This window comes from Mauremys mutica, chromosome 8 (genome assembly GCF_020497125.1).
Source record: "Mauremys mutica isolate MM-2020 ecotype Southern chromosome 8, ASM2049712v1, whole genome shotgun sequence".
Classification (NCBI taxonomy): domain Eukaryota; kingdom Metazoa; phylum Chordata; order Testudines; family Geoemydidae; genus Mauremys; species Mauremys mutica.
In genome coordinates this window covers 104,359,251-104,385,910 of record NC_059079.1, presented here as the reverse complement: position 1 = coordinate 104,385,910, position 26,660 = coordinate 104,359,251, and the positions used below count along the sequence as shown (strand labels likewise).

At 50.6% G+C, this 26,660-nt stretch overlaps 1 protein-coding gene across 1 annotated transcript; it reads right to left on the bottom strand.

The window, feature by feature from the left end:
* CDX1 (caudal type homeobox 1) lies at nt 1-25,632 on the bottom strand. The gene is made up of 3 exons (XM_045028473.1): nt 25,203-25,632; nt 1,253-1,398; nt 1-204 (listed from the first exon to the last, which is right to left on the bottom strand). The coding sequence occupies exons 1-3, from the start codon at nt 25,630-25,632 to the stop codon at nt 1-3; spliced, it is 780 nt and encodes a 259-aa protein (XP_044884408.1).
* Between the last annotated feature and the right edge of the window lie 1,028 nt (nt 25,633-26,660).

The following is a 26,660-nucleotide window of genomic DNA, read 5'->3' as shown; positions in this document are numbered from 1 at the left end:
TTAAGGCATGAATTCTTCTTTGATAGTCATTGGGGAAGAGGAGACCAGGTTGGTGGTGCTGCTGCAGATGCCACCAATGGGACCCGGGGTGCCAACGGCCGGTGGGGTGGGAGTGGTGGTGCTTGTGGGTTGCGTCTGCTGCTGCATCTTCTTCTTGTTCACCTTCCTCTCCTTGGCTCTCCGGTTCTGGAACCAGATTTTCACCTGTGGAGACGAGATGAGAGAGATGGACAGGCATGGGGAGGGGGGCGAGAGAGAGAGAGAAACAGGGAAAGCAGCAGCAGGAGAGAAGCAGGCAGTATGAAATATGGCAGTGAGCGAGGCCAGGGACAGAGGAGGAGTGAGCATTTGGGAGGGAAAGAGCGTGTGAGGTAATGGGGACGAGAGGGTTGGAGGGAGTCAGTGCAAGGAGTCAGTCCTGGGCTGGGTTAGTTCTTCTGTCTTCACTATTGTTCCTCTGGCATACACAGGACGGAGGGACTTTGCTACAGGGGGCGCCAGGGAATAGGGTGACTGTATTTCCCAAAGGGAAAATGGGACCCCGCGCAGGGCTAGCCGGAGCCCCTCCCTCCCACCCCATGTGGGGCTGGCATCACCACTCTCCACCCCGCCTCCCCCGGGCACGGTTCCTCCACACGGCCAGGACAGGGCTTAACAAAGGGATTGTCCCAGCCAAACCGGGACGGATGGTCACCCTAGGTCGGAAGGAACGAGGAGCCGTGGTGCGGGGGTTGGCGGGGAAGTCTTCGTTTTATGAGCCACCTCGCCGCTTTGGGCCTGTGCCCGAACACGAGCCGCCCACCCCCTCAGAGCGCCTGATTCCTAACCTTGCTTCCTATCTCCTCCGTAGCTTTCTCAGTTCCCCTACAGCGTTCCCAGCTTCCTCTGCTGTTTTATAGGATCACCCTAAGAGTGTGTGGGGGCAGGGGGTTCAAAACCTCTCTGCATTGGCCTAACTGTGCGCTCGGGAGTTTTACCGCTGACTTCAGTGGGTGCAGTTAGGCCTAATAGCCAAGGCTGCCTGCATCAGCACATACCACAGGACAACACAGGCACCACATCTCACCGCCTGTCTGCTTCTGCCCCCTCTCAGCTGCCAGGGATGGGGTTGGCTGGAGGAGCCCTTAGCCACTGGCAGTGGTTGGATAGTTACCCATCTCTCTCCCACTGACTGTTGCTGATGGGGCAAGAGGGAGAATACCCCCTCGGGGTCCAGCCCGGCCCAGTGAGTCGTGACTAGCTCAGCACTGACCTGCCGTTCGGTGAGCCCTAGCGTGGCCGCCAGCTCCGCTTTCCGCCGGATGGTGATGTAGCGGCTGTAGTGGAACTCCTTCTCCAGCTCCAGGCGCTGGTGGTCCGTATACACCACCCGGTACTTGTCTTTTGTTCTGGTCTTGCCTAATGGAAACAGCAGAGAGGACCATGTCCAGTGACTGGAGTGGGGACTCGGAGTTCCAGATGGCAAGGGATGTGTGTGAGGGCATTACCCCCGCTGTAGTCCCCACTGACCTGCCGGCTAGCCACAATGCAATGCCCTGGATCTCTCGCTACCACTGCAATGCCCTGATAACCAGAGGGTAGGGGAGGCATCAAGCCCTTTCGGAAGGGATGCTGAAATACTCTGCCCAGCAATTACCCGAGTCATTCCACCAGAGAGCCCCACACTCCTACCCACTGGCAAGTCGTCGCTGGAAGAAGAGAGCTGGCTGGGGCGTCCAAGAGAGAAATTACACCGTAGACTGAGGAGGAAGCTGTGCTGTATCTAATTGCACCCGAGGAAGAGACGAGCCACATGTTATGGCACCAGAGAGAGACAGCGCCCCAGAGTCAGGTGTTGGAAGGCAACGATGGACACTGTGGCTAGGAAATGTAGAATGAACCGGCTTTAAATGAAGCCTGAGAATGCAGAGGAAACTGGAGTCCCTTGGCCATAAAACTCCAAACTCAACCTATTGGAAGAACATCAGGTTTGATCGTTTTAAGATGCATACGCTAGACACGGGGGAGGGAAAGCGTAGTGGAGTCTAGGGGATGGGGCAGTGGACTGGGAACCAGGAGACCCGCACTCTATTCTTCTCTCTTCCACTAACCTGCTGTGCGCCCTTGGGCAAGTCATCTTTCCCCGCTCCAGGCCTGGGTTTCCCCTCCCACTCTTTGTCAGTCTTGTCTACGGAGATGATAAGAGCTTCAGGGCCAGGGCTGTTTCTCACTATGTGTCTGTACAGCGCCCTGCACAATGGGGCCCTGCATTCGGTTGGTTTCTGGGTGCCAACTTCCAGGGACAACATGTTCCTATGCCCCTTGACTCTTTCCCCCTTTCTCTGCTGCATTGGCCGATCTGGTTTTGCCCCATTGCTTGGCCAGCCAGAGTGGGTTTGTTTGATTTTCCCCCTCCACTGCTGAGGCGGGGGTGAAAATGTTTTCCGCTCTGGCTGGCAAAATGACTAGGGCCACTCCTGCAGCTGCAGGCAAAGAAACCGAAGGTTCAAGCTCTGTTCCTGGATACCTACCCGGGACTTCTAGCAAGTGACCCTAGCAGGCAGCGCACCTAAGGATGGATTGCTCACCATGGCCCCGAAGGGATAGTGAAATATGCTCTGAACACACATGTGTCACTGCCCTTGGGACAGGGCAGTGCCGCTTTTTCAAAGGTCAGCACCTAAGCTGGGTCTGCAGATGTGGGTTTTGTGCACAAAGCAGATGCAAGGGTACAGTTTGCAGGTGCAGCTTAGCTGCCCACCTTTGACCAGTGTTTAGTTAGACAAAGCGTAGGGCAAGTTACTTGTTTGTTCATTGAGTGAGTTAAATACGTTCTTTGGGGATATTTGTTGTGAATCTCTGCATTTGTTCACAAACATTTTTTTCTGTTACTCCGTTGGGCCCATCGGTTTCAATCAGGAGTTCAATAGGGCTCTTTGTAAGCAGCGGATTTGATGTGAATGTGTCGATATGTTTCACATATAACACTGGAAAGGAAACGGAACTGTTATTCAGATCCATCACGTGGTAAGCATGTTATGTGAAACTTGATTTTCTTTAGAGATGGCTGCTAGGCAGTAACAGAATGATGTATATAATATCTAGAGCCTATATACTGTACTAGAAATTATGATTGATTAATAATAAAAGACAAAGCAGAGATGGAGCCCCAAATCCCCAAACTCCACAGCTGCACCCCACACATTGCTTTTCAGCCCCAGCCATAAGTAATTTAATCCCTCTGTATAACCATTTTCTCCTAAATGGAAAAATAAAAGTAAATGATACACAGGTCTCCCGCATTAGCTCATTCAGTGTGGGACAAATATTTAGGGATAATATGCAAACCAAAAGTTAAAGGGTTAACGAAAATATACAGTAAGAGATAGGGCTGTGTCTGGGACATCCCGTGGGATTTTGCAAAGTAAGACCTAACTCTAACCACACAACAGGATACTGGGATGTATGCGTCAAAGACCAGGGGTCGGTCATCCATTTTGCTAATCCACAAAGGTTTTGTCCGACAATTCTAAGGGTCCAAAATCTAGCGTATTGGCGTTGTTAGCATTAACTACAAATGTCTGCTGAGCAATCCACATTGCTACCAAACAGAAGTCTAATTGCAGCCGAACATTCAGCTCCGCAATACCACGGGGCTGCCTGAAGATAAATGAGTCATGCACAACGGCGTCCTTGTGTACAAGCAGTGAGTCAGAAATACAGCAAATAGATACAACACAGGCCTTTGATGGACCTGCCATCTCACTTCTTACATCCCTGGATTAGTGGACATAGGTCCTTTCTTTCAAGACGTTTTAAGGAAGAAGTGGATATACCCACATCGTCAAGCTTACTAGTAAGAATGTCGTGATTTTCACTACCAAATACCCAAGAGAAAAGGCAACAAACACAGCCATGAAATTTTGTTTCATATCCAGAAATCAATAAATTCTGTTCCAGAATGGCAGGCGGGCCATGATGGTGTTTTCAGCTGCACAGTCAACATCCTCCTGCCTGGGAATCAGTCCATTTGTCTTCTTGGAAAACACAGGACAACAGATGTAGATGCCTGCCTTTTCCTAAACTTTTGCCAAAGAGACTGGAGCTGTACCAGGGAACAGTGGGTGCAAATGCAGAGCAGCTCAATGAATTTCCATTGAGTTGCTCCGGATTTACATCAGTGTCACTGAAAACAGGGTTTGGCCATGTAATTTTTGACCTACAGAAGTTCTCCAGAGCTTGACACAGCAATAACTAAGAGATTTCCAAAATTCAAGAAGGCAATGGGCCAAAATCTGCTCAGTTGCACTGGTGTAAATCTGGAGTAAGAGAGGGCAGGACTATGCTTGAGACAGATCATTCTGCATGGTGATTGGTCGTGCCAAAGCATGGAAAGCCTTTTCCATTCAGAGGACAGTATATTGTCACCTCCCTCTTTTTTAATTTGGAAAAGCATGTGAGTGTATTAAATATGTTATTGGAGTGTCAGTGTAACACTGTAGCAGTGAAAGGAAGCATCAAGCCATTCCAAACTAAGAAAAGTGTCAGCAATAGATTACATAAACATCACAATCAGTCTCCCACAAACAACTACCAGATACTTTTATTGGATCAGTTTAATCAGGAAGACATCCTTAGATGGAGGGCCCTGTTCTCAGGTTCCTTGACACCCCTGCATGGCAGAAAGCAGCTGGAAGCCTGGCGGATACTGCCCTTCTGAAGATTCCCTCTGCACAGGGGGAATCTGTGAGTGGCATAAGGAAAATTTAGTGCTCTCTAGCATCCCGTCCTGGGACAGGGGACCTGGCCAGGGGGAAAGGGGCATGATAGGGGATGTGAGATGTTCACTGGAATCTCTCAAGAGGGGACTTATTTGCTTTAGTTTTGTTTGTCTTTATCCTTCTTTAATAAAAAAAATGTCCCTTTCTCCTGATACTGGAAGATTCTTGTATGGCTTGTCAATTCCATCTCTCTATGGTGATGGCCATCGGTCACGCTTGGTAAGACTGGCGTAGTGAAAAGGAATCGGGGAGCTATGTATGATGCTGTGAATACTGCAGCTGTGGAAAGTCCAGGTCTGGATACCAAGATCCATTCCTACAGAGCAGGACAAGGTAACGGGCTACAAAGCCTTTCACTTCAAGTTCTCTGGTTCACATCTAGCCCAAGACACTAATTTTGCCTTGCTCTAGAGCAGTGATCGTTACACCTCAGTGATTCAGGAGCCAAATTAGCCACCAACATTACCCAACAGAGCCACAGTCGTGTGAACTCCCTGTTCCATTTACTAGAGTACTATCGATTCACACGTAAGCAGTATGCCAGGGGAAATGTTCAGTATAACATAGTAAAAGCATCCTGATTGGTTAATAACTGAGATTGGTTAATAATTAAATGACCCGGCGTTTTAATATCATGTGCTGCAAACAGCTGCAGGAGACACATTTAAGAGCCACTTGCAGCTTGGGAGTCTCAGCCTGAGTATCACTGCGTTGGAGGCATGAGAACATATTGTTATGTTGTCAGACAATTCTAGGTGTCCAAAAAGTTGCAGAGCTCCCGTAGGTGAAATAAATGGTGTCTGGTGGACAGGTAGCAACGCAACCACAAAGCATGGGCAGTGTGGTATTCTCATGGGCATGGAAACGGGCCTGTCCACTCACCCCAGGAGGGGTTCCTCCAGGAGACGACTGGGCTCCATTGGCGGATAGTGGAGGAGAAGCTTGAATTGCTGCTCCAGTGCTGTGCCTGTTCCACCGAGAGACGGCTCAGCCTTCCCGGGCTGCCAGTCAGGAGCCTTTCCTCAGCACTACTCAGGCCCTGCTCGTCACATCCCTATGCCCAGCTCACTGTCCCCAGGCCCTTTGGGGACCTGGTATTTGCCCAGGCTGCAACACTGTCTTCGGAGAGCTAGAAATACAAACATACAGCCTGCTTGGCTAGTCTATTTACTATGCCCAACACCCTGGTATCTGAATGCCAGTTAAAAAGATCAACATCCATTGCTCACGTGGAAATGTCCTAGAGGATCTGCTGTGGGACAGGCTGATTTCTCTTATTATTAATACCAGCAACCAAAGAGGAATTGGCCAGATTCCTATTGGCCAAAGAGAACTTAACCTGGCCCAAAGCAGGAGAATTAGCAGCAGCAGCAGCAGCAATGGAAGCAGCAGTGAAAAAGGTGCCAGATTTGCACGCAGAGCGCAGGGACGATCCCACTGAGTCAGTGAACAAAATGCAAAGCCAGTGGCAAGGGACTGAAAAGGTTCCATTGTGAGTTGCTCATTTTGTATCAGTTTGGGAATTTCAAATGACTCCGTGTCATAAATGCTTCAGGACGGGCACTTGGCCTTTTCTGGCGATCAGTCAGCTCCTGGCGCGCAGGAGGGTAGCCCACCAAAGGAAGAAAGCAGAGCGGGAGCAGGGCCCAGAGGAGAAGGTGCACACTAAAAAGGAAGAAAGAGGGACCTTATGCCCATCACTGTGGTATCTGAGTGCCTTGCAGCCGACGCCTGGCCGGCAAACCCAGGCAGATAAAATATTAACTGGTCCCTCCCTCAAAACCTTCCCCTAAAGCATGAGCAAGGCCATTTCTGAGGATAAAAAAATAGGAGTGTGTGTGATTCTGTCCTTTTTTAATTTGTGAGCAGCAGCCTGGGCGCTGCCTGCTGTCGGCCCCACCCTCGGGTGGGAGGCACCACGCGGCAATGGAAAGGCTCTTCCTGGTAAGGGTGGGGCCGGGTGTTATCACACCACCTCACCTTCCCCAGGCTCGGTGTTGATTGTACCGGAGTTTGCGGGTGGGCGCATGAAGCTAAGCCCCTCGCCCCAGTCGTCTCTCTGTGCACTTGGAACGCTTTGCCCAGCAGGTTCCAGCCACCAAGCTGCCCCTTTCAGCCTCTCCGGCTTCCTTTGCCGCCCCATGGAGGGCTTGGGAGGGGAGGGCCCGAGGTCTCTGCAGAGTACAGCAGAGAAGGAACCGCCGGAGTGGAAGACGCGATGCCCCCACTTCAGCCCTACCCAGCTGGATTGTCCCCTCACTCCGGGGGGCCTCCATACCTTTCCCATCTCAACTAGACGGGGATTTTTTTAAAACAGGTTCTTTCATGGAAAGAGGGGAGGAAACAAGGGTGAGCGTCATCGGAGGGCGGCGGCTCTGGGGCTCACCCTGCACCGTGGCACAGAACCCCAGAGGGAAGAGTCCTCAGGAGAGATGTTGAGGACAGGGTCACCCTGCTGAGTGATTTACGAGGGATCAGCTCACTGGCGATAAGAGGGGGAAACGGCAGCCACCACAACAGGTGGTGTATGAGCGTCCAGGCAAAAAGCAGCTGCTTTTCTAATGAGTAACCAAGCCCAGGCCAGTTTACTTCCTGCTTCCAGTTTGCCACCAAGCCAAATGCACGAGTGTAAGCGTGTGTTAATACGAAATACGTGCATATGTGTGAGCGCATGTGTGAACCCGGGGATGTGCCTGCGTATGGGCGCATGTGCTGGGAGACAGCTGAGCCTGCTGGGACGTGACCTGAGGACCCCCAGCTACAAAAGCAGTCGCTCTCCTTTTCAAGTGGAAGCAGGATTTCCATCACTGTACCACTCACCGGGCTTTTGTGTCCTCTCTCTAGGCCTCTGGCTGAGGAGGCCATTGAAGTGCGTGTCCTCGGCAAACAGGCTGAGCGTGTGTTTGTGCACGCAGCCATGGTTGCTCATCCCTGTGTCAGTGTGTGTTCAGAGGTACACATACAGGCATGTGGGAGCATGGGTTTGTATGAGCACCTACGTGGACAGAACAAGAGTTGCATTTCATATAGCACCTTTCATCTAAAGAATAATGTGCACATCTATGCAGCCTTGCATTGGAGGATCTCAGAGCAATTGACAAGCACCAATTAAGTCTTCCAACAACTTGGCAAGGTGGGTAAGAGCACAGCAAGTCTGCAACACCACCAGGAATAGAACCTAAATCTCGTAGAACTGGGCATTAGCCACTAAATCACGCGTAACAGAAAAGACCTAATTTGATCATCATGTTCACCCCTTGCCAGTAGAAGGGAAGCAAGGTAATAAGACTGGCTCACATCACATCTGCTCAGAAGAGAGCACCTCAGTTCGGCTCTGGGACAATTTTTATAGTGATTTTATTCTGAAAGCCACTGAACAAAACTCTAAATGTTCTATGTGATGGAAACCGCACACTCAGTTGCTATTATTACTTCAAGCCAGCACCTCTGGTCCCATCGCCCTACCCCAATTCCTCTTGCAAGACCGAACAATCTGGTGACCACTTGAGAAACGTGTTTCAGTGTGAGAGTAAGTAGGTGTCATTGTGCAAAAGAGAGAGGTATGTTTGTGTGTGTAACACATGGGCAAAAATAGAGTGAGAAAAACACAAGGTTGAGAAGCGGGGCCTTATTATATTATGGACCCACCATAGCAAATCCATGTTTATTGTTGTAAAACAATTTGCATAATAAATCTGATTTTCCCCCTCTAACTTCCACAGATTATAGGCCCTTTCCATCTGAAATGTGCATCTATAGTCTCCTGCCTAAGTGGATTTTTGGCGAGGTTTTTTGCAATTTGTGAGGTGGATCGCACCAGCTGTGTATCCGAGATGTGACTTCAAAAACTACTGATAAAAGTTTTGAGCTAAGAACTCTAAAAGTGTTGCAGTCACTAGACACCAGAGAGAACTAGTGCACAGCTTTGTATTAAACTGTGCCTGGTGGATTATTGAAAAGCTATTAGCTACGCAACCGGAAAATGGAACATACTGGGGGCCATTGCTCCATGTATTCTCTGCAATGGCGATAACTTCCATGAGGAATTCTGTGCCTCTACCAACTCCCACAGGCAGAGTTTGTGGACAAAGTCATCCTAATTGCTCATGTCTCTAAAGTTACAAGCTGTGTAGGTACATCCTGACATTATCTGTGCAGGCATCCCTGGTCCTGAAATTTATAAATACTGTTCATTCATTCTTCAGGGTCCACGGCGTAATTTACAAGCTCTTCCGGGATTCTTGCAGAGTTAAATTATGGAAGGACTCCTTCCAAGTTTATAAGCACTGCCGGGCTTATGTGAATTTATAAACACAAGGAGTCCTGAAGAAGTTATAAACTCCGCATGATCAGTGAGGTGAAAACCAGGGCTTCTACTCATGCAGAACGTATAGAAGCTCCATGGGAATCTGACCTTTAACTCTCTTTGCCTCGACTGTAACAAGTCCTACAAGTTTTCTCACATTAAGGGGTTCATTTTTAACCACTCCAAAATTATGGACATTTCCAAACAAAAAACTTTAAGGCATCAATTTTGGTTTCAAATGAACATGCCAGATAGCAATTTATTTAAAATATCACTATTAGAACAAGGCTGTGTGTGGATGGGGTGGGGGGAACCATTGGGAAGAGAGGAAATAAGATTCAAAATAAATGTTTGAAAGTCAAGAAATGAGATGGTGGGTGAATCCTGAATGTTCCATGAATTTTAGCAGGAATTATTATTCATCAGAAAGTCCCTGCGGGAAATTAGTCATTTGCTGTTATTTGCTGTTCACCAGGTCTCATTAATTAATTCTCCTCTTTGTTTCAATGTTTCAATCATCTAATCAAGTCGATGAAACAATACCATGTGACTTGAGTGGCCAATCACTCACCACAAACATTATTATTAACCTTGTTTATTATGTTAGGGCCTAGGAGCCAGAGGAGCCAGGTCCTCCCGTGTGGGGCTTACAATCTAAATAAAGTAGCAAAGGTTGCAGAATGCCAGTGATTCAACCCAACTAATGGTCAAATGCAAATACATCTGCTGAATTCTAAAGTGGATTGTGGCAGATTTAGAGGCAGAAGAAAAGACCGAAATAGTACTCACAATGAATAATTCAGCTACTTTTGAATACAAATGCAGAGTTGCAAACTTAACTCTATCTTTGCAATGCTGTTTGTCCATAACAGCAGTGCAGACACTGCTGCCAAACTCACCTCAGGGCCCGAGCCCAACTGTCTACACAGCTGTTTGTAGGGCCATAGCGCAAGGCTCGCTGTCGCGGTGTAGACACCCCCTCAGTGGTGGGTGTAGAAAGAGAGAGGGCTTCAGCCAGGCATTTCTGGTGTCGAGCTCTTATTTGCAACAGAAAGCGACTCGTTTGAGGGATGAACGACGTGCTCGCTCCATTCAGTCACATTGGAGCGAATTAAATCCTTGGTGGCTGGGACCGAAAGCCAGTCACTGTGCAAAATCTTTAGGCCACCAGAGATTTCATCTGAGCACAGCTTTGCTGTTTGGAAAGATCATAGCTATAAAACCAGACCTTTATTTCCACCCCAAGCTCACAGCGGTGAAGATGGGAGACTTAATGTATGCGCTCTAGTGATGCATCTCCACCTACCGTCATCTGCGTCCCTCTGAAGGTGTGGCACCCCCCCCACACACACACACCTGAGCAGAAAGCCCTTCCACACTGTGTAAGCTTTATTTAAACCCTTAGGGGCAAATCCAGTCCCCTCCGTCATGCCTGCAGAGGCTCCCCTGGCAGGGCATTCCATCACCTTGCTCCAGGGTGGGCCAGGGACACACGCATGGTAGAGAAGGCAGCTCTGCATTTCCACTGCCCTGCAGGGCACAGTAGTGAGTGGGGTGGGGCAGGGCTCAGGCAGGTTGGGAAGGAGCAGCACTAGAGGATAAACTCCTTGTAAAGAGGTAACATTAGGGCCACTCGCTGTGCTGCAGCCTCAGAGTTGCAACAGCAGCTGGCGAATGACTCCTCAGCCTGGGACTTCCTTCCCCACTAGCAACTCGCCTAGCTACCCAGCACACCGCGCAGTGTTTGGGCTCTGTGCAGCGCGACTACGTGTGGGTCAGAGTGCAGAGCTCCCGGGATCGTGCACAAGCCCTCTGCACCGGGCCATACCAGGCTAGTGTAAGAATCAAGCCTGCAAGGATCGTGTGTGAAGTATGGATGCCCCCCACCCTCCCCAGACGTGGAATCTTAAATTAAAACCCAACTCCCCGGGGTCCCAGTGCTGACGCTGTTTAAACTGGCAGCACAGTGCTCCCGTTCTCCAGAGGAAAGTCCCATGTAGGGGCAAGAGCTCCAGTGCCCCGGGCCCCCTCAGGAGCCACAGCAGCAGGGAGGATGGGTTCAATGAACAGCCCAGAAGCCACAACCGAGGTCTCCATGAGCACTTTCCACCAGGCCATTAATAAGGGGTCATGTGCCAGCTAAGGACGCTTACAGAGCCACCTGTAGTGTTGCCTACAGCCACCCTTCTCTTCGCCCCCCGCCCTCCGACAAGGTCTGAGGGGGGCGCCAAGGCCCCCACACTGGGAGGTTGAGCCATTGAGGGCTGTCTTTTGGGGAGTTCTCGTGCAGACCCAGTTGTGTGCCATGGAACCTGGCCTCAGGCAGGGCCGCCCGGGGGGGGGCAAGTGGGGCAATTTGCCCCAGGCCCCGGGCTCCGCAGGAGCCCCCATGAGAGTTTTTCGGGGCCCCTGGAGCGGGGTCCTGCACTCGCTCTGGGGGACCTGGAAAACTCTCATGGGCCCCGGGCCCCCAGAGCTGCTTCCGCTCCAGGTCTTTGGCGGTGGGGGGTCCTTCCTCTCTGGGGCAGAAGGACCCCCCGCTGCTGAATTACCGCCGAAGACCTGGCATTCGGCGGTGGGTCCCGCTTCAGCGGTAATTTGGCGGCAGGGGGGCCCCGCTGCGGGTCTTCGAGGCACTTCAGCAGCAGGTCCCAGAGCGGAAGGACTCCCCCTGCCGCCGAATTACCGCCGAAGCGGGGGCCTCCCACCGCCGAAGACCCCAGGCCCCCGGAATCCTCTGGGCGACCCTGGCCTCAGGTGTCTGAGAGGATCAGCATGAATTCGCTCCCACTCCCTGACATCACATTCTCACTCGCCACCTTTGCTTTCCAACTCCCCCCTACTCTTGAATGAAGCCAGCCTCTCCTGACAGCCTGGCCACGGGCCTCCTCAGGCCTGGCTGGAGCCCTTCACTGGCCGCTTGAATTTTTGAAAACTGTTATCGCCGCCGCCGCTCGACAATCTCCAGACAAGTCAGGACGGCTTGTTTTTATTCTTTCTCTGTCCTATCACAATAATGGCAGGTGAATGACCGGCCGCAAGGAGCCCTTCACGAGGCCAGTGGGAAGGATTTCAGCACCAGGATCAAGAAAGAGCCAATGTCTGTGTGGGGAGAGGGTATCATTATCTTTGTTAATATATAACTCTAATAGCCCTCACCTTAGCCACGATTAGATAAGGGAGCAGCTTTAATGTGCTGTGCAAACCAGAAGGGACTCACTTCTGAGCGTGTGCACTGCAGACACACACCCACTCGCACACATGGCAGGGGGGGAATGGTAGGTTGGGTCCAGATTCTGAGCTGCACCCAGCATCCACCTGCTGCACTGCCTTCCCACAGATAAGGCCTCGTGGGCTCTGGCTGAGATTGCGCTCACTCCGAGGCAAGGAAGGGAACTCGGCCTCAGCTCCAACACGCAGCACGTCCCATTATACCACGTCTCATCAGACCGCACCTCTCTCGCCATCTCCCATCAGACTGGGATTGCCTGCGGCTGGGTTTAGGAGCTGGGTCTCCATCTATCCGCTGTGGCTCATGCAGCCCCAGACAAGGCGCGCTTTGTCGCTCCTGCCTAGCAGGGGAAGAAAGGGGAAATAAAAACTTCTTCCTGCTTCCTCTAGTCCATACCCTGGACTAGGGCAACCTGCATCAGGCCAGCAAATAAATGAGCAAGTCCAAAGTCACTGTTGGGGCTAGAAAGCAGAGTTTGGCCTTCAGTGAGGTCAAGGCGAATGGAGGATCCCACTTGCTCGTGCCCAGAGAGGCAGCAGTAGTCAAGCCTTTTTCCCCAGGACTGACCTCTTCCTGCTTCAAGAGAGAGTCCTCAAGGAGGAGCCCCTGAGACTAGGCACCCAAAAGAATACTTCGGCATTGAATTGATCATGCAAAGAACAGAATGATCCAAGGTGTTAGGTCTAAACTCGAAGGAATGGGCAAATATAAGGATGTTCAGATTAGGGTGATATTAGGAACGGGAGGTCCAGGAAATATTTGGGAATATTCTGCATTAAAGAGTGACGGGCCAGGGTGTGAAGGCAGAAGCAGCACTGGAGGAGCAGGCAGAAAGCAGAGGAGGAGTGAGACTTATATTTATTTATAAGAAGTGGCTGTTTCCTTCAAGAGATGGTTACCAGAGATCCAGCCAGCCTTGGGGGAGTAGGGCACAGCTGATACAGCAAATGGGAATGGCTAAGAGGTGGGAACCATGGTGTTGGCAGGTGGGTAACAGGCATTCAGCATCCACCGCAGCAGCAGGAGCAGCACAAATGCATGCAGAGAGGACGGGAGAACTGTACAATTTTATGATGGTGATGGACTCATGAGCACAGTGATAGAAAGAGACACAGATTGGAGCAGGTTGTGTTGTGTCCCTATATAGTGGCTGCTCCACATAGAGGACAAGAGCCTACTACTGCTACCAGCTAATGGAGTTACTCCTTTAGCTCAAATGGTAGAGGCTGGTGTTTCTGGTTCTGAAGGGTCAGGATTATATGCTCATTGACAGCCCCTGGTGGGGACTCTCTCACAGGGGAGAGCACAGTGAGGGGACTGGGGTTGGCAGTTATTAAACCAAAGTAATTAACACTGGAAACTCCAATGAGGGAGAGTGACCTAGAGAAATGCCAGCTGGTGGACGTGGTCAGGAGGACAGAGCCCTGAGTCCAGCCATTTATGCCTCAGCGTGTAGCACTGCTGCTCAGCTCTGCGCATGTGGCTTCACTCATCCACAGTTCAAACGAAAACGAAGACTGCAGGTCTCCCTAAACCATATGAATAACATAATAATAGACTCATAGACTTTAAGGTCAGAAGGGACCATTATGATCATCTAGTCTGACCTCCTGCACAATGCAGGCCACAGAATCCCACCCATCCACTTCTATAACAAACCCCTAGCCTATGTCTGAGTTATCGAAGTCCCCAAATTGCGGTTTGAAGACCTCAAGCTGCAGAGAATCCTCCAGAAAGTGACCCATGCCCCATGCTGCAGAGGAAGGTGAAAAACCTCCAGGGCCTCTGCCAATCTGCCCTGGAGGAAAATTCCTTCCCAACCCCAAATATAGTGATCAGTTAAACCCTGAGCATGTGGGCAAGACTCTGTCTCTGAGCCTCAGGAGTCAAAAGTCAGAACCACCCAAAACTAAACAGGCAGAACCTGTAGCAAGCGAGCTTGAGCCAGGCCAGCTGTCTGAGAAGGGCAGTGCGGACAATGCCCTGTGTGGGATGTGTGGGGTGTCTGTGTCCATCTCTTCCTAATGCTGCCTTCTCTGCCCCTCACCTGCACTAGCAATGAAGAGACTGAGAGACTGGGGAACTTCTGTCTGTCCCCATAAGGATCTTCTCTCTCTCTCTCATGTATCTCTTTCCATAGCATCTAGCTGCCATTTTTGTTTTAATTTTTTTAATGATGAAAATCCATATGTGTCCAAATACAATCATGGCCCAAACGTCGACAAATTCCACCTCTCACCACCCCTGTGAAGTAGCTAAGTACCTATTATCCTCCCTCTTTTATGGATGGGGAAACTGAGGCAGTGAGGCAAAGGGACTTGCCCAAAGCTACACTGCAAATCAGTGGCAGAGACAGGACTGGATGTCAGACACGACAGACTCCAAACCCTGTGCTGGCTGCTCCTGCTTGCACTGACTCCAACTTTAATCGATGTCTCTTTTGTGGTTTGGAATAGGAGCAACCTGTGGGGATTTTTCCCTGATCTCCTACATGAAGGCTGCTCAGTATCCTTATGTGAAACGATTGTCGGTCCCAGTTCAGTTCTCACCGCGAAAGGGCTCCCCTTGCAGCTAGAAATAATGGTGATTGTCTCCTAGTTCATAGTGTCCCCAGAGAGGCCAGGAACGGAGCAGGAGGACATGGGACCTGGGCTACACGTCATTACAGACGCATAATAATCATACCCCACCCTTTAGGCACATTATCTAATTTGCTAATGAGGTTGCACAGGGAAGCTGTTACCCATGGAGCTAAGCGCCCCCTGGCTAAAGAGTGGCCACCAGTCCTCAGGGCAGTCAAACCAGCACATTCCACCATCACTAAACCCACTTTGTCTGAAGGAAAAGAAAGGTTGATCCAAGCCTCCATCTGAGAACCTGTGAGCCCCGGCAGTACCTGCCTTCCCTATTTCTACCCACCCTCCTTTGTCGGCCTTGTATTTCGTCGACTTCAGACAGGAGCTCACGGTAGCGCCTACAGGGTGGGGGAGGAAGACAGCCAAATACACGATAGTTGAAGGACACTGATCTGGCTGTGACTCAACAGGATGGGTTTTCACAAGCCCTTTCTCAGCCTCCCAACACAGGAAGTGGAGTAGCAAAAATATAGCTGGTGGATGAAACACAAGGGGTATAATCTGTCTTTCTGAGGGGAAGGAGATGTCAGGTCATAGGTGTGGCCAACAGCAGGGGCAGGAATAAATACTAAGAAAGCCCCTCCAGTCCCAAGTGTCTAGCAGCCAGCGTTTTACTTGTTCCAGCGGAACTTTCACGTCCACTGAATGGGAAAATTCCAACGTCACATGTGGGAGTTTTCATTGCAAACAAACTTTCATTTCATATGCACGAGTATTACTCCCGGGGGAATTCTGTGCCACTGCGCAACGCGGAATTTTGCAGAAATTAACGTTGTGTGTGCAGAATTTCCTTTCCCCCACAGAAATGCGCTGCCGCCATTATGGGTTGCTAGACCTGGCACAGCCCAGCTCACACATAGAAGACACTGCTGGGGGGAGGGAGTGGAGTGGGAGCTAGGGGGTTCCTGGTAGCTGCAGTTCCCAGCCTGCCGTGACCTGGGACTGAGTATCAGGCTGTTTCTCCCTCTGGATCCCTGGGCTCTGAGGAGGAGCGGGGGGTGTGGGTCTGTGGCTGGGCTCTGAGGGGGAGGGGTTTTGGGTATCTGGGCCCTCGGCTGGGCTCTGGGATGGGGGGATAAGGGAGCAGAGAAACAGGAACTGGGTTGTCATAGGAGTTTCTTTAATGCTCTGTTCCGGGAGGAAATTTTTGTGTGTCTCTATAGTTTCAAACATACTTGCTGACAGGTATTTTGAAATGAATTACCAAAATAATTGAAACTGGCGCGATTATGTAGTGTTATTTCAACAAATAAAATTTGCAGAATTTTGAATTTTTTGGTGCAGAATGCTCCCAGGAGTAAAGCACAGTATCCATCTAGTCAGGGAACAGAAATAATGCCATGTCACTCATCTTATTGGACCAATCACAATTAACCACTACATCTCCCATGCTAACTATTCACAGAAGACCGGCTGCAGTCAACTATTATTTACAAAACTGTAGTTGATTTGATGGCTTTTCTCTGAGTGGGGGAAAAAGCGCTTCCAGGAATGTGAATTATTTCCCCAGTTTTGTGCCTATCAGAAAGCGGTTGTCAAAGGCCCCACAGTGCTCCAAAGCCAGGCTTAGTTACAAGTTAAACAGAGAAAAACCCAGTCCCTCATGACTCTCACCATAACATTAGAGGTCTCTCACAGGATCAAGAACTTGCAGACCAAAGCCAGCATTTTTTAATACAATCCACAAAGAAAATCAGGATCCGGCCTAGGAAATAGAACAGCTACAGTTTTCTATGTCACTCATCCCTAACCGGCACCACACACTCCTATTTGATGGAAAAATGCGCTGAAAATGGTGCTTTCTCTGAAACGTAGGTGGATTAACTATTAGGAGGACATTGCAAGCAGACCTAGGCCATGTATTTCACGCAGACTCATCTCTCCCCTTCCAATTCCTCAGAATTCAGCATTGGTTTTGGCACTTGGCAGATGCTTTTGATTGCTCGCCCGGCTTGTCATTAGTACACTGCTAAGCCTCTCATCAGCCGTACCTGCTGTGTAATGTCATATGTGGGAAGGTAGAGCTGAGGCAACAAACAGATTAGCTGGGGGGTGGGTGTATTGTGTATCGGTTTCTCATGGTTCGCCACACTCTGGCTAATGAAGCATGGGCCCAGGGCCCCAGCCTACTGTAATCCAGCACCTCTCAGGATTTTGCCCTCTGTGTCAGAAGGCGCAGTACCCACAAAGCAGCTGCAGACAGTCCCTGAAGATACTAGCTCAACTTTACAACGTTTTCTGCTCTTTTCTCAACTTCTTTTCAGCTCCCAGTCTCTGCGCCACAGTCAAACCATCCAAAGAGGGCCTGATTCTCCTCGTGCTTATAAATTAGGAGCAACTCCATTGACGTTCACGGAGTGACCCCAGTGAAAATGTGGTGTGAGAGCAGAATCGGGCTCCCTTATCACCATGAAAGCACAGTGTTGACAGAGCAGGAAGGTGGCCATCCTTGAAGGTTCCCCCATAAGAAGCCTCCTCCATTGGCCAGAGGTTTTAAGTGTCCCTTCACTAATCTCAGGGTATTATCTGGCCTGGCCTGTCACGTAGGTATCTTCAGTGTTCAAGGGAAGCCCTTTTTTGTTCAAGGAAAGTCAATTCTAAGAAAGTTGGAAAAGTCTGTACCTTGGACAGGCGACTAGCTGCTCAACAAATCCCTGAGTTAATAATTTAAGGGTGGCGGGGGTGGTTTGGGTGTGTACGTGCATGCGTGTGGGTACATAGTGTGTGTGGAGGGAGGGTTAATTGTGTTAAGGACTTTAACAATGGTGCATCATTTACTGAAAACACCCCCACACACACACACACTTTAGCAGGCTGAGTGAAATATACTGACCTCCTCAGATGAGAAAATTCTCCTATTCAAGAAGAGATTAGGAATAGCTGCAAAAGCACCATCCCTGAGACACGCTTTGCAGCAGCATTTCCAAAGCAAAACTTTCCACCACATCTCAGTAATTAGGATTTTTTCCCCTCAAGATTTTGGGGTTAATGCCAGAGCTGAGCAAATAGCAAATAGGGGAAAGTTCTGAGAATACTTGTTTGAATTCTAGATACATTTTGATTTGATTTGACTGCACTTGCAGCAAATTTAACATTTGCTTTCCACCAGCATTCAAGCACTCAAACTTCACTAACATGAATGTTTGCAAAAAGCACATTTTTTACACTCATGGACGCACCAAAAAGTGAAGCTTTAATTGTACAATCAGCAGCAACATTTCACATTCACACCATGTTCACGAGTTACACAAATCCTACAACAGAATCCGTGCCATGCGCTTTAGGTAACTAACCAGCACTGGGTGAATTTCGAAGTTCAGATCTGAAACATTTTCAGCAAGCCCTTCCTAAGCTATTTCTAGAGTGAGGTGAAATTCACAAGGAGGTTTGCAAATAACTGAACCATGAGCAAGCACGAGACTGTCACACTCTGCTTGTGAGCATTTTATGAACAGAAAAAAGAGGTGACGTTCGACAAATAATTTGTTAGGAATGATCTGTTCAAGTCTTTTGAATACTTGGTTTCTTAACCAAATACAGCAATTTCCCAACTACCCTTTCCCTGAAGTCTCTCAATTCTCTTGCACTGTACAGACAGCTGGGACCTCCCCCCAAATGGTTTGATAGTTCAATTGGAGGAGAACATGTAAATATTTAGCAATAACTATATAAAATGTTCCCTTATGTAAGGCCTGTCCAAAGCTCATCGAATGACTCAACTAGAGACTTTCCATTGGTTCCCTGGGCTTTGAATCTCTCCATTGGATTTACATACACCCCTTACTCCCACATAAAGTTTGATGTTATCCCAGTATCTTATTACCTAGGAAAAACTCTTTCCCAGCAGCTTTCGGGCTATACTAGTAGCTGTTTATTCAAGGAGTGACAGAGAGGAAGGTGTAATTTATAACCTTCTGAAGTATTATGATTTATAGCACTCATAATGAAACTGTTGATATTTACAGCAAAAACGTTGTGGTATCAATTTCCTATTTCTTTTGCAGCAAGGTGGGTAGTTAATCAATCCAGGCTGATTAATGTCCAGTTTATTGATTGCAATAAAACAGTTCATTTAAGCATTTCTCCCTTATCTGTGCCAAACCTGCCTCTAGGCTGACTACTCTTTGTCTTAATAAAGAACGTTTCTGAAGCATTTGCCTCTTTTCAAAAAGAATGTCCCAGGAAAGCCCTTAATATTTTATTTCCATTACATATGAAGGACCTGATTCTACAAACGCTCTGCATACACAAATCCCACTGAAAGCTGGGATATATAAACAAAATCTAATGGGTGCAGTGCTAACCGATTGAAGTCAATGGGAGTTTTGCTATTGATTTTGGTGGGGATTTCACCCAAGATCTCCCTGCTGGATGAAACTGCAGATTCTCACTAAGAATCCTGCTGTCCTTACTCAGGCAAAAACTCCCGTATGTGGAGTGCTTGTGCATGGAGGAGAGGGACAGGAATTCTAAGCCAATTTTCGAACAAAATGAACTGGTACTAGTGGATATTGTCTGATTCAGCAGCTCTTTCCTGGGGGAAATGCCCATTGACTTTGCTGGGAATTTATCTTGTGTGAGGCCTGTAGGACTGACTTCCCTAGGTAAGGACTGCAAGAGTGGGCTTGTCATTAGGAGCCAAGGATGCAGTGGGCAGACACCCTCCTGATTTTAGACATTGGCTGGGGGCTGGGGAGGGGTGTTTCCTAATATGCATTGAAGGAGACAATGGCTACTTTATTTGGCGTTTGGTGTGCATTTAATCTAAGAGATATGAACTGAGCAACTCATGATATTTTTCACAATTCAATCAATCCAATTGTCATTTAACTCAATCAGAGGCGCTTTCAAGCCCTATTTTATCTTAATTCCACTCCTGGGTGTAAAATTATTAAACAAGGTTCACCCAGAGAAGATGTTTGTTGGTTTCTTTCTCCCTTTATCAATTGTTTCAAACATTTGCCCCTCCCAAGTTTCTCCTCCAAGGGCTGACCCGAGAGCCCAAAATGACCACGTGCAGCCGGCTTCTCTTTTGATAATGGAGGATAATGGATAATGGAGTTTTGGTAATTCCAGGATCTCAGGGAGCACTAATCAGAATAGGAATAAATCAGTGCCCTGGTAACTGGGGCTCTGGAGTCATCCACCCAGATAGTAATATCATGATTCACTCATCACCTGTCCTCTCCAAGGCCTCAATTCTGCTATTTGCTGAATGTGCCTATGCAGAGCCCATGCAACAAGCTGCAAAACTGGGCACAGAATACTACAAAGAATTCACATGAGCTCTGCTCTAGTCAATTCATACTATACATACAATTCATTCAATTAGGAGTACTATTATTGTTGCTGCAGTGCCTTTAATCTCAAAGTGTTTCTCAAACGATGTACTTAGAGGCACCCCACTGAAATGCAACCACCTCTTGGGCAGAAATGCACAAGCAACTCTGGCACAGTACAACAGCGCTGAGGGGGTGGGGCATTTTCGGCCAAAGATATCTGAGCAAATGCCATTCCCCCCTGAGAAATGCCATCAGATCTTTAGTGTCCACACAGAGCAGAGAGGGTCTCATATGAGAACACCACACCCCGCCATCTTGCCCAGAGTTGAGACCTTCCTCTACCAAGCCAGTCACTCGGGAGAAAGAGTCACCATTCCTATCCTGGGCCACTGCTTCATCCAACTCACTGACAGCTGCACCCATCCTGCTGTAAGGGGGAGAGGACATCTGACCTGGTGTACATATAGTTTTTGTATCAGCAGAACTATTTCATTTAGGAGTGTGACTCATTCCTGAAATGATTACACTGGAGCGACAGTAAAGCAGTACAATTTTTGGGTGAAGACAGCAGCAAAAGATGACAACACAGCTCAGCAACTGGACCTTGGTGGCAGAGGAGACCCCACCATTGCCATAGCTGTCTGCTTCTCATTCCAGCAGAGACCGAGGCTGTCCCTCATGACAGCCCCATTTCCCTTGGCCTCAGGTCTCCTGCATGGCAGTGCAGAGCTCTCTCTCTCTCCGCTAGATCATTACTCTATCTAGCCAGACCACTCCAACATGTCGGAGGGGGTTGTTGTGTCAAAACTTTGAAACGCTCCATAAAACAGGAAATGCAATATTTAGATCACAGCCAAAGTGAGACACAGAGCATGTCTCATTTTGGCTTCTATTTTATTTAAGTTCTTATGCCACCCCACCCCCATGGCATCTGGATAGATGAATGAAAAAGATCTTCAGTGCTGGTGGATCACATTCTAGCAGGGACATATTTCCAAGCTGAGGGGCTGGTAAAAGCACTCAGATTCATATGATTTGTAAAAAGAATCCCTTTTCAAAAGGACACCTCCAAAAGTCTCTTGACTATGAAGTGTTTGGTACCTGAATTTTAACCCGGAACAATTGGATGGAAGTTAGCGGGAATTTGTGGGTGCTGATCAGTGGCCCGATTGGACATTATTGGCCTGATTTTCAAAAGTGATCCCCAGCTGCTCTCATAGAGATGGATGATTGCAGCTGAGTGCTGGGCAGTTTGGAAAATAAAGCTGTGCACCGATTACCCGAAGCCACTTCTGAATCAGAACCTTCCCTTGCTGAGGTATTTACTCCGTACTGTGTCATATTCAAAGCCAGGCAGCAGGCCATGCTAATGGCCACTAACTGCCACTATTTCAGGAGGAAATACCATTTCTGTCTAAACCCAAATGTTTCAAAGTGCTCTAATTTTTTTGTCGATTTTTAAATTAATTTTTAATTTGTCTGGCATTTACTGCTGTCTCGGCTTCTGTAGTACCCATTTGGCCCTATCAAAACATTCAGTGAAGACCATTTTAAAAAGACTAACAGAGGAATGATTCCAGTGACATTCTATGTGCTCCCAGATATGGTCAAATTGGTGCAGATTATAATATTAGTGTGTAAATGAAGATTTTTAATATTACCGAGACCCAGTACTAGTGTGTGTGTGGGGGGGGGCATCCTAAAAATCTGTACTCAGAATGTAGAATTTATACACAGCTTGATCTTCCTCCCACTACAATAAAGGACAAGATTCCTACTGATTTCTACAGAGCAGGATCAAGCCGCAAGCTGTCTGTTCTGTCTGTTCTGGCCCAGATCTGTACAGCCCTGCAAATCCGCAGCTACTCGCTTTATATCCAGATGCAGCTATCTGTGGACCGGGGATCAGATGCGGATACAAATACAGATCTTCCCCTTTTGCTAATGTTGAGTAGTACCTTACTAAGCTACAAGCCCCAGGAGAATTTGACAGGGCCGCCCAGAGGATTCAGGGGGCCTGGGGTCTTAGGCGGCGGGGGTCCCCGCTTCGGCGGTAATTCGGCGGCGGAGGGTCCTTCCACTCCAGGACCCGCTGCCGAAGTGCCACGAAGACCCAGAGTAGAAGAAGCTCCGGGGGCCCCAAAAAACTCTTGTGGGGGCCCCTGCAAGGCCCGGGGCCTGGGGCAAATTGCCCCACTTGCCCCCCCCCCTGTGGGCGGCCCTGGAATTTGAAAGCCCACAATGCGTCCCAGCTGTATTACCACTCGAGGAGCAAATAAGACAATACTCCATCTAGTAGGGTTCCTGGATTCGACCTTCCACTGTCATCTTAGTCAACTCTGAACCAGAACCAAACCAACCATGGTAGATGCAGACATCTAATGCACAAATGGAAAACCAAGGATTCCCCAGTGCACGAGTGTGACTCCCCAGGACAGACCATCGAACATACCCTGATGTAGCCATATGGCTTGATCAACTTCTGGAGAAATTGTAGATGCTGCTCTACACCACCCATAGGAAAGAAGAAGAAAGGAAGACAAAACTGGACCCCTTGTAAGGGCAATTTAAGTGATGGGCTGGTCTACATGGGGAAATTTACCAGATCTGGTCCATAGCTCACTCTGGGCAGATTCCTGTGAAGCCAATGCCGGTAGGATCTGCTCCTCTTACACATCTTTTTTAATAGGAGTCCCCTTTGAGTTTGATACTGTTGCATCCCTGGGGCTTTGGGGTCCTCACACCTGATGATGATAACCCCCATCTGAGGGGCAGTGAAATGTAGCTGGTGGCCTTCCAGGACAAATCTGGCTCTCCCCATGTCCACTGAAGCCACCCACCTAACTGCCATGGGGCTCTGGGATCTAGGGAGCAGGATTTGACCCAAAGGCAGAGCGGGGAAGGATAAAGCCCAGGCCAGGCTGGAGATGTGGGGCAGGCAGCCGGGGGTCCAAGCCCCTCACACCCTACCCCTTTCCAGCCTGGATTTCCCCCTGGTGCCAGAGCCCTCCCGGGTTGGCGATGGAGGAGGGAGAAGGCCCCTGTGCCGCAGGCCGGCAGGAGCTGGCTGGGCCAGTCCCCTTGGCAGCCTAGGGCCGGGTGGAGGGCCCTGGCCAGGCCTTGGCCGCCCCGGCAGCGGGAGCAGGGAGATGTCTCTGGGGCGAGGCCCTGCCCCACCGACCCCTCGGCTCGGAACATCAAAGCGCCCCGCCAGCCCCAGAGCAGGGGCGACAAAGGCCGAGGACAATGGGGCTGCTGGGCGCCCCGCGCCTTCCTGCAACCCGGAGTCACTCCGGATCTGCATGACAAAGCGCAGCGCTTGTAAATTTGGGCTGCCCCCGCTTCCAGCCCCCCTGCCTTAAACAGCCGCGCTGCCTTTGAACTGGGCAGCCGGGCGGCCGCGGAGCGTGTTCATTTGGGTTTGCCTGGGGAGAGACTTCCACCTCCCCCCGCCGCCCCCGGCCTGCAGCGCGGTCAGGAGTTCAGCCGCGGCCCGGGGCCTGCGGGAGAGGCAGCGAGGTGCAGCCTCGAACCAGGAGCCGCGGGGCCCGGGGCGCAGCGCCAGACTGCGCCGGGAGGCAACGGGCCGGGCGAGCAGGGGACACACACACACACACACACACACACACACACACACACACACACACACACACACACACACACACACACACACACACACACACACACACACACACACACACACACACACACACACACACACACACACCTCCTGTCACACAAAAGCCCACAACCCCGCCCTACACACACCGCTGTCTCACACACAACCCCCACCCTTACACCCCCTACACGCACCTCCCACACTCCAGCTCCCCTATGGACACCCCCCTCCCCACACACAAACCCCTCCAGCTCTCCCCTCGCCCACACAACGTCTCCCACACACGGCGCAGCAGGAGCGGGTGTGGGGAGCGCAGAGCAGGACACCCCAGTGACTTGCTGCGGGCTCCGTCCGGGATCTCCCCCCGAAAGGGTCTGAACGATCAGAAACCCTCTTCCCTCCTGCCACGTCTCTTGGGGATGTGCGCTCCCAGCTCTCCAGCCCGGGGGACAGGGAGCCTGGGCCTCGGGAGGGGCACCCAGTCTGTGCCTGGAAGCCTGTTGCTCCCAGGGATGAGCTCTTGGCATTTCTTAACTACACCCGAGGGGGAGTGGGCTGTCTGGATCTGATCCTGCATGGCTGCATCCCCTGCACACCCCGCACTCGGGAGGATTGGGGCGCTCAGAGAAGAGCTTCCCAGGCTGGGAAAAGCCAGCCTAGCACCAGCATTTCGTGGCTGGTTTGATAAATGGGTAACACACCCAGGCCCTGGAAATCTGGGCCCTGAATCGGCCCGTCTCCGAGGCGCACTGGGCTGTGGATCAGGTCCTGGGTGTTTAACAGAATAGTGTCACCTGAATTTGGAGCTAAACTCTTTGGCTTCCAGTCCAGGCGGGCCCCAGGCAGGGCCGGGGGCTGACGAGGGGTCTTTGCAATCGCTGCAATAGGTTTCCCCTTAGCTGCCACACCGGGGATGGCGATATTGACCTGCTGGGACTGTCACTAGCACAGAGCAAGAACAACGCGGGTTTATGCAGCTTTACTGGGCAGGGGGAAATGCACGTTGGCTCAGGGCCCATATGGGCCAGCTCTGGGGAAACGCTGCTTAAAGGACCCCCGGGAAGCTGAGGCCTTGCAAGCGAGATTTTAATTATCAGACGGACAAAACCACCGATATGAACCGTGTGCAAATACATATAAACGTAATTTACAAGCCCTGCGCTCTCCGAAATACCCTGGCGCGCTCAGGTGTCATTGGCCGGAGCTCGGTAGGGTAATGCGCATTTGAAAACTCAGCTTCCCCCACGCCGAATGCTGCCCTCCCTTCCTGGCACTGTTGGGGTGCAGGGTTGCGCCCCAGCTCTGACCTAAGCAAAGACACCCCGAGAGGCGGGGTGGGGGGTAAGAAAGTGGGGGAGTTTCCTTACCACCGCTGCTGCTGGTTGGAACGCTGCGCCTCATCCACTCATAGGGGGTGCGCCTTTGCGCATTGGGGGAGAGCTGGGCCACTGAGCTGTTGATGGGTGGAGGTAGGAGTCCAGAGCCTGGAGGCTGAATTGGATTAAAATCATTGGGGCTGAATCCAAGCTGCCCCGGGTTAGCGACGGAAGAAGCGGCTCCAGGCCCGTACGAATGCCAGTCCTCCTTGGTGGGTGTGTATGGCGAGCCCCAGGCGCCCGCAGGCTGCCCATGGTGTGGGTCACTGTTAATCCCTGGCACGTGATGGTAGCTGGCAAAATCCGAGTATTGAGGGGGCGCAGGCACGTAGTTCTGGGGGTTGAGGTTCAGGCTGGGGTGCCTGACCGGGTTAGGGTACATGTTAGTGTCCTTATCCAAAAGATAGCCCACATACATCATCCCCGGATGGCCCTGCGCGCATAATGTGCCTCTGCCGCTCTGCAGGCTTGGCCTGAGCTCCCGGTGCGCGGCTCCCACTCCTTCCTGATAAGCTGTTCACCTGAACTCCTTGGGCAGCTTCCCCCACTTCGCAAAGGCACCTCCCTGAGGAAAGGCTTTTATTGGGCCAACCTCTCGGAGCATTTGCATTGAAAGGCAGGTTTGCATTTCAAAGTGCAGGAATCAAAGGGGCAGGCAGTGGGGCGAATTCAAACGGGCCAGATTGCTCGCCAGAGAGAAGGAGGAAAAAGAAGACCCATGAGGTGGACACGTCTGAGGTGGTGGGTGGGGAAAGGTCGAGCGGCTCCAGGAAACCCAGGGACCCCCGGGCTCGAGGAGATCAGCCCAGCAAGCGCACTGCTGAATCTCGGCGAACGTTCAAAGTCTCCCCAGCCCGCGCGCACGTGCGAGCAGCCCCCTTCGGGCAATGGAGCCGAGTCCCTTTCTGGTGGCACCAGCACTGTTAGGGCCTGACCCAAAGCCTAATGCAATCAGTGGCGTCTCCCTAATGCGCCCAGGGAGCTCTGGGTGGGAGCCCTTCATGCTCCCCTGCTCCGGGGATCTGTCAGCCCCTTTCCAAACCGGACACCCGCCCAGACGCGGGGTTATTTCCCTTGCGAACGACCTGGCACTGACTGTGGGTCCGTGCGGGTAACTCCGGAGCTACTGGGGAAGGGTTGGGGCTTCTGCCAAGAGTCTTATTTTCCAGCGACTTGCTGGGACTCCTGTCAGGTGCCAGGCTGGGGCCCCGGGGAAATGCGCACCAGACTGTCCTGCCCCTAGACGGTCCAAACGGGCCCCATTTTAAACCCACCCCGTACAAAGCTCCAGGGTCTAAGCGCAGCCAGGATCCCAGTTTATTTTTACCCGCAAAAAAAATCCCCCCGTTTCTGGCCTTTTGCCTTAGATTGCCACGTTACCTCCCAGACACAGCAAGGGCTGGACGCGTGTTTAGAAGGACCTTGGCCTCCCCAGCGCCAGACTACGGC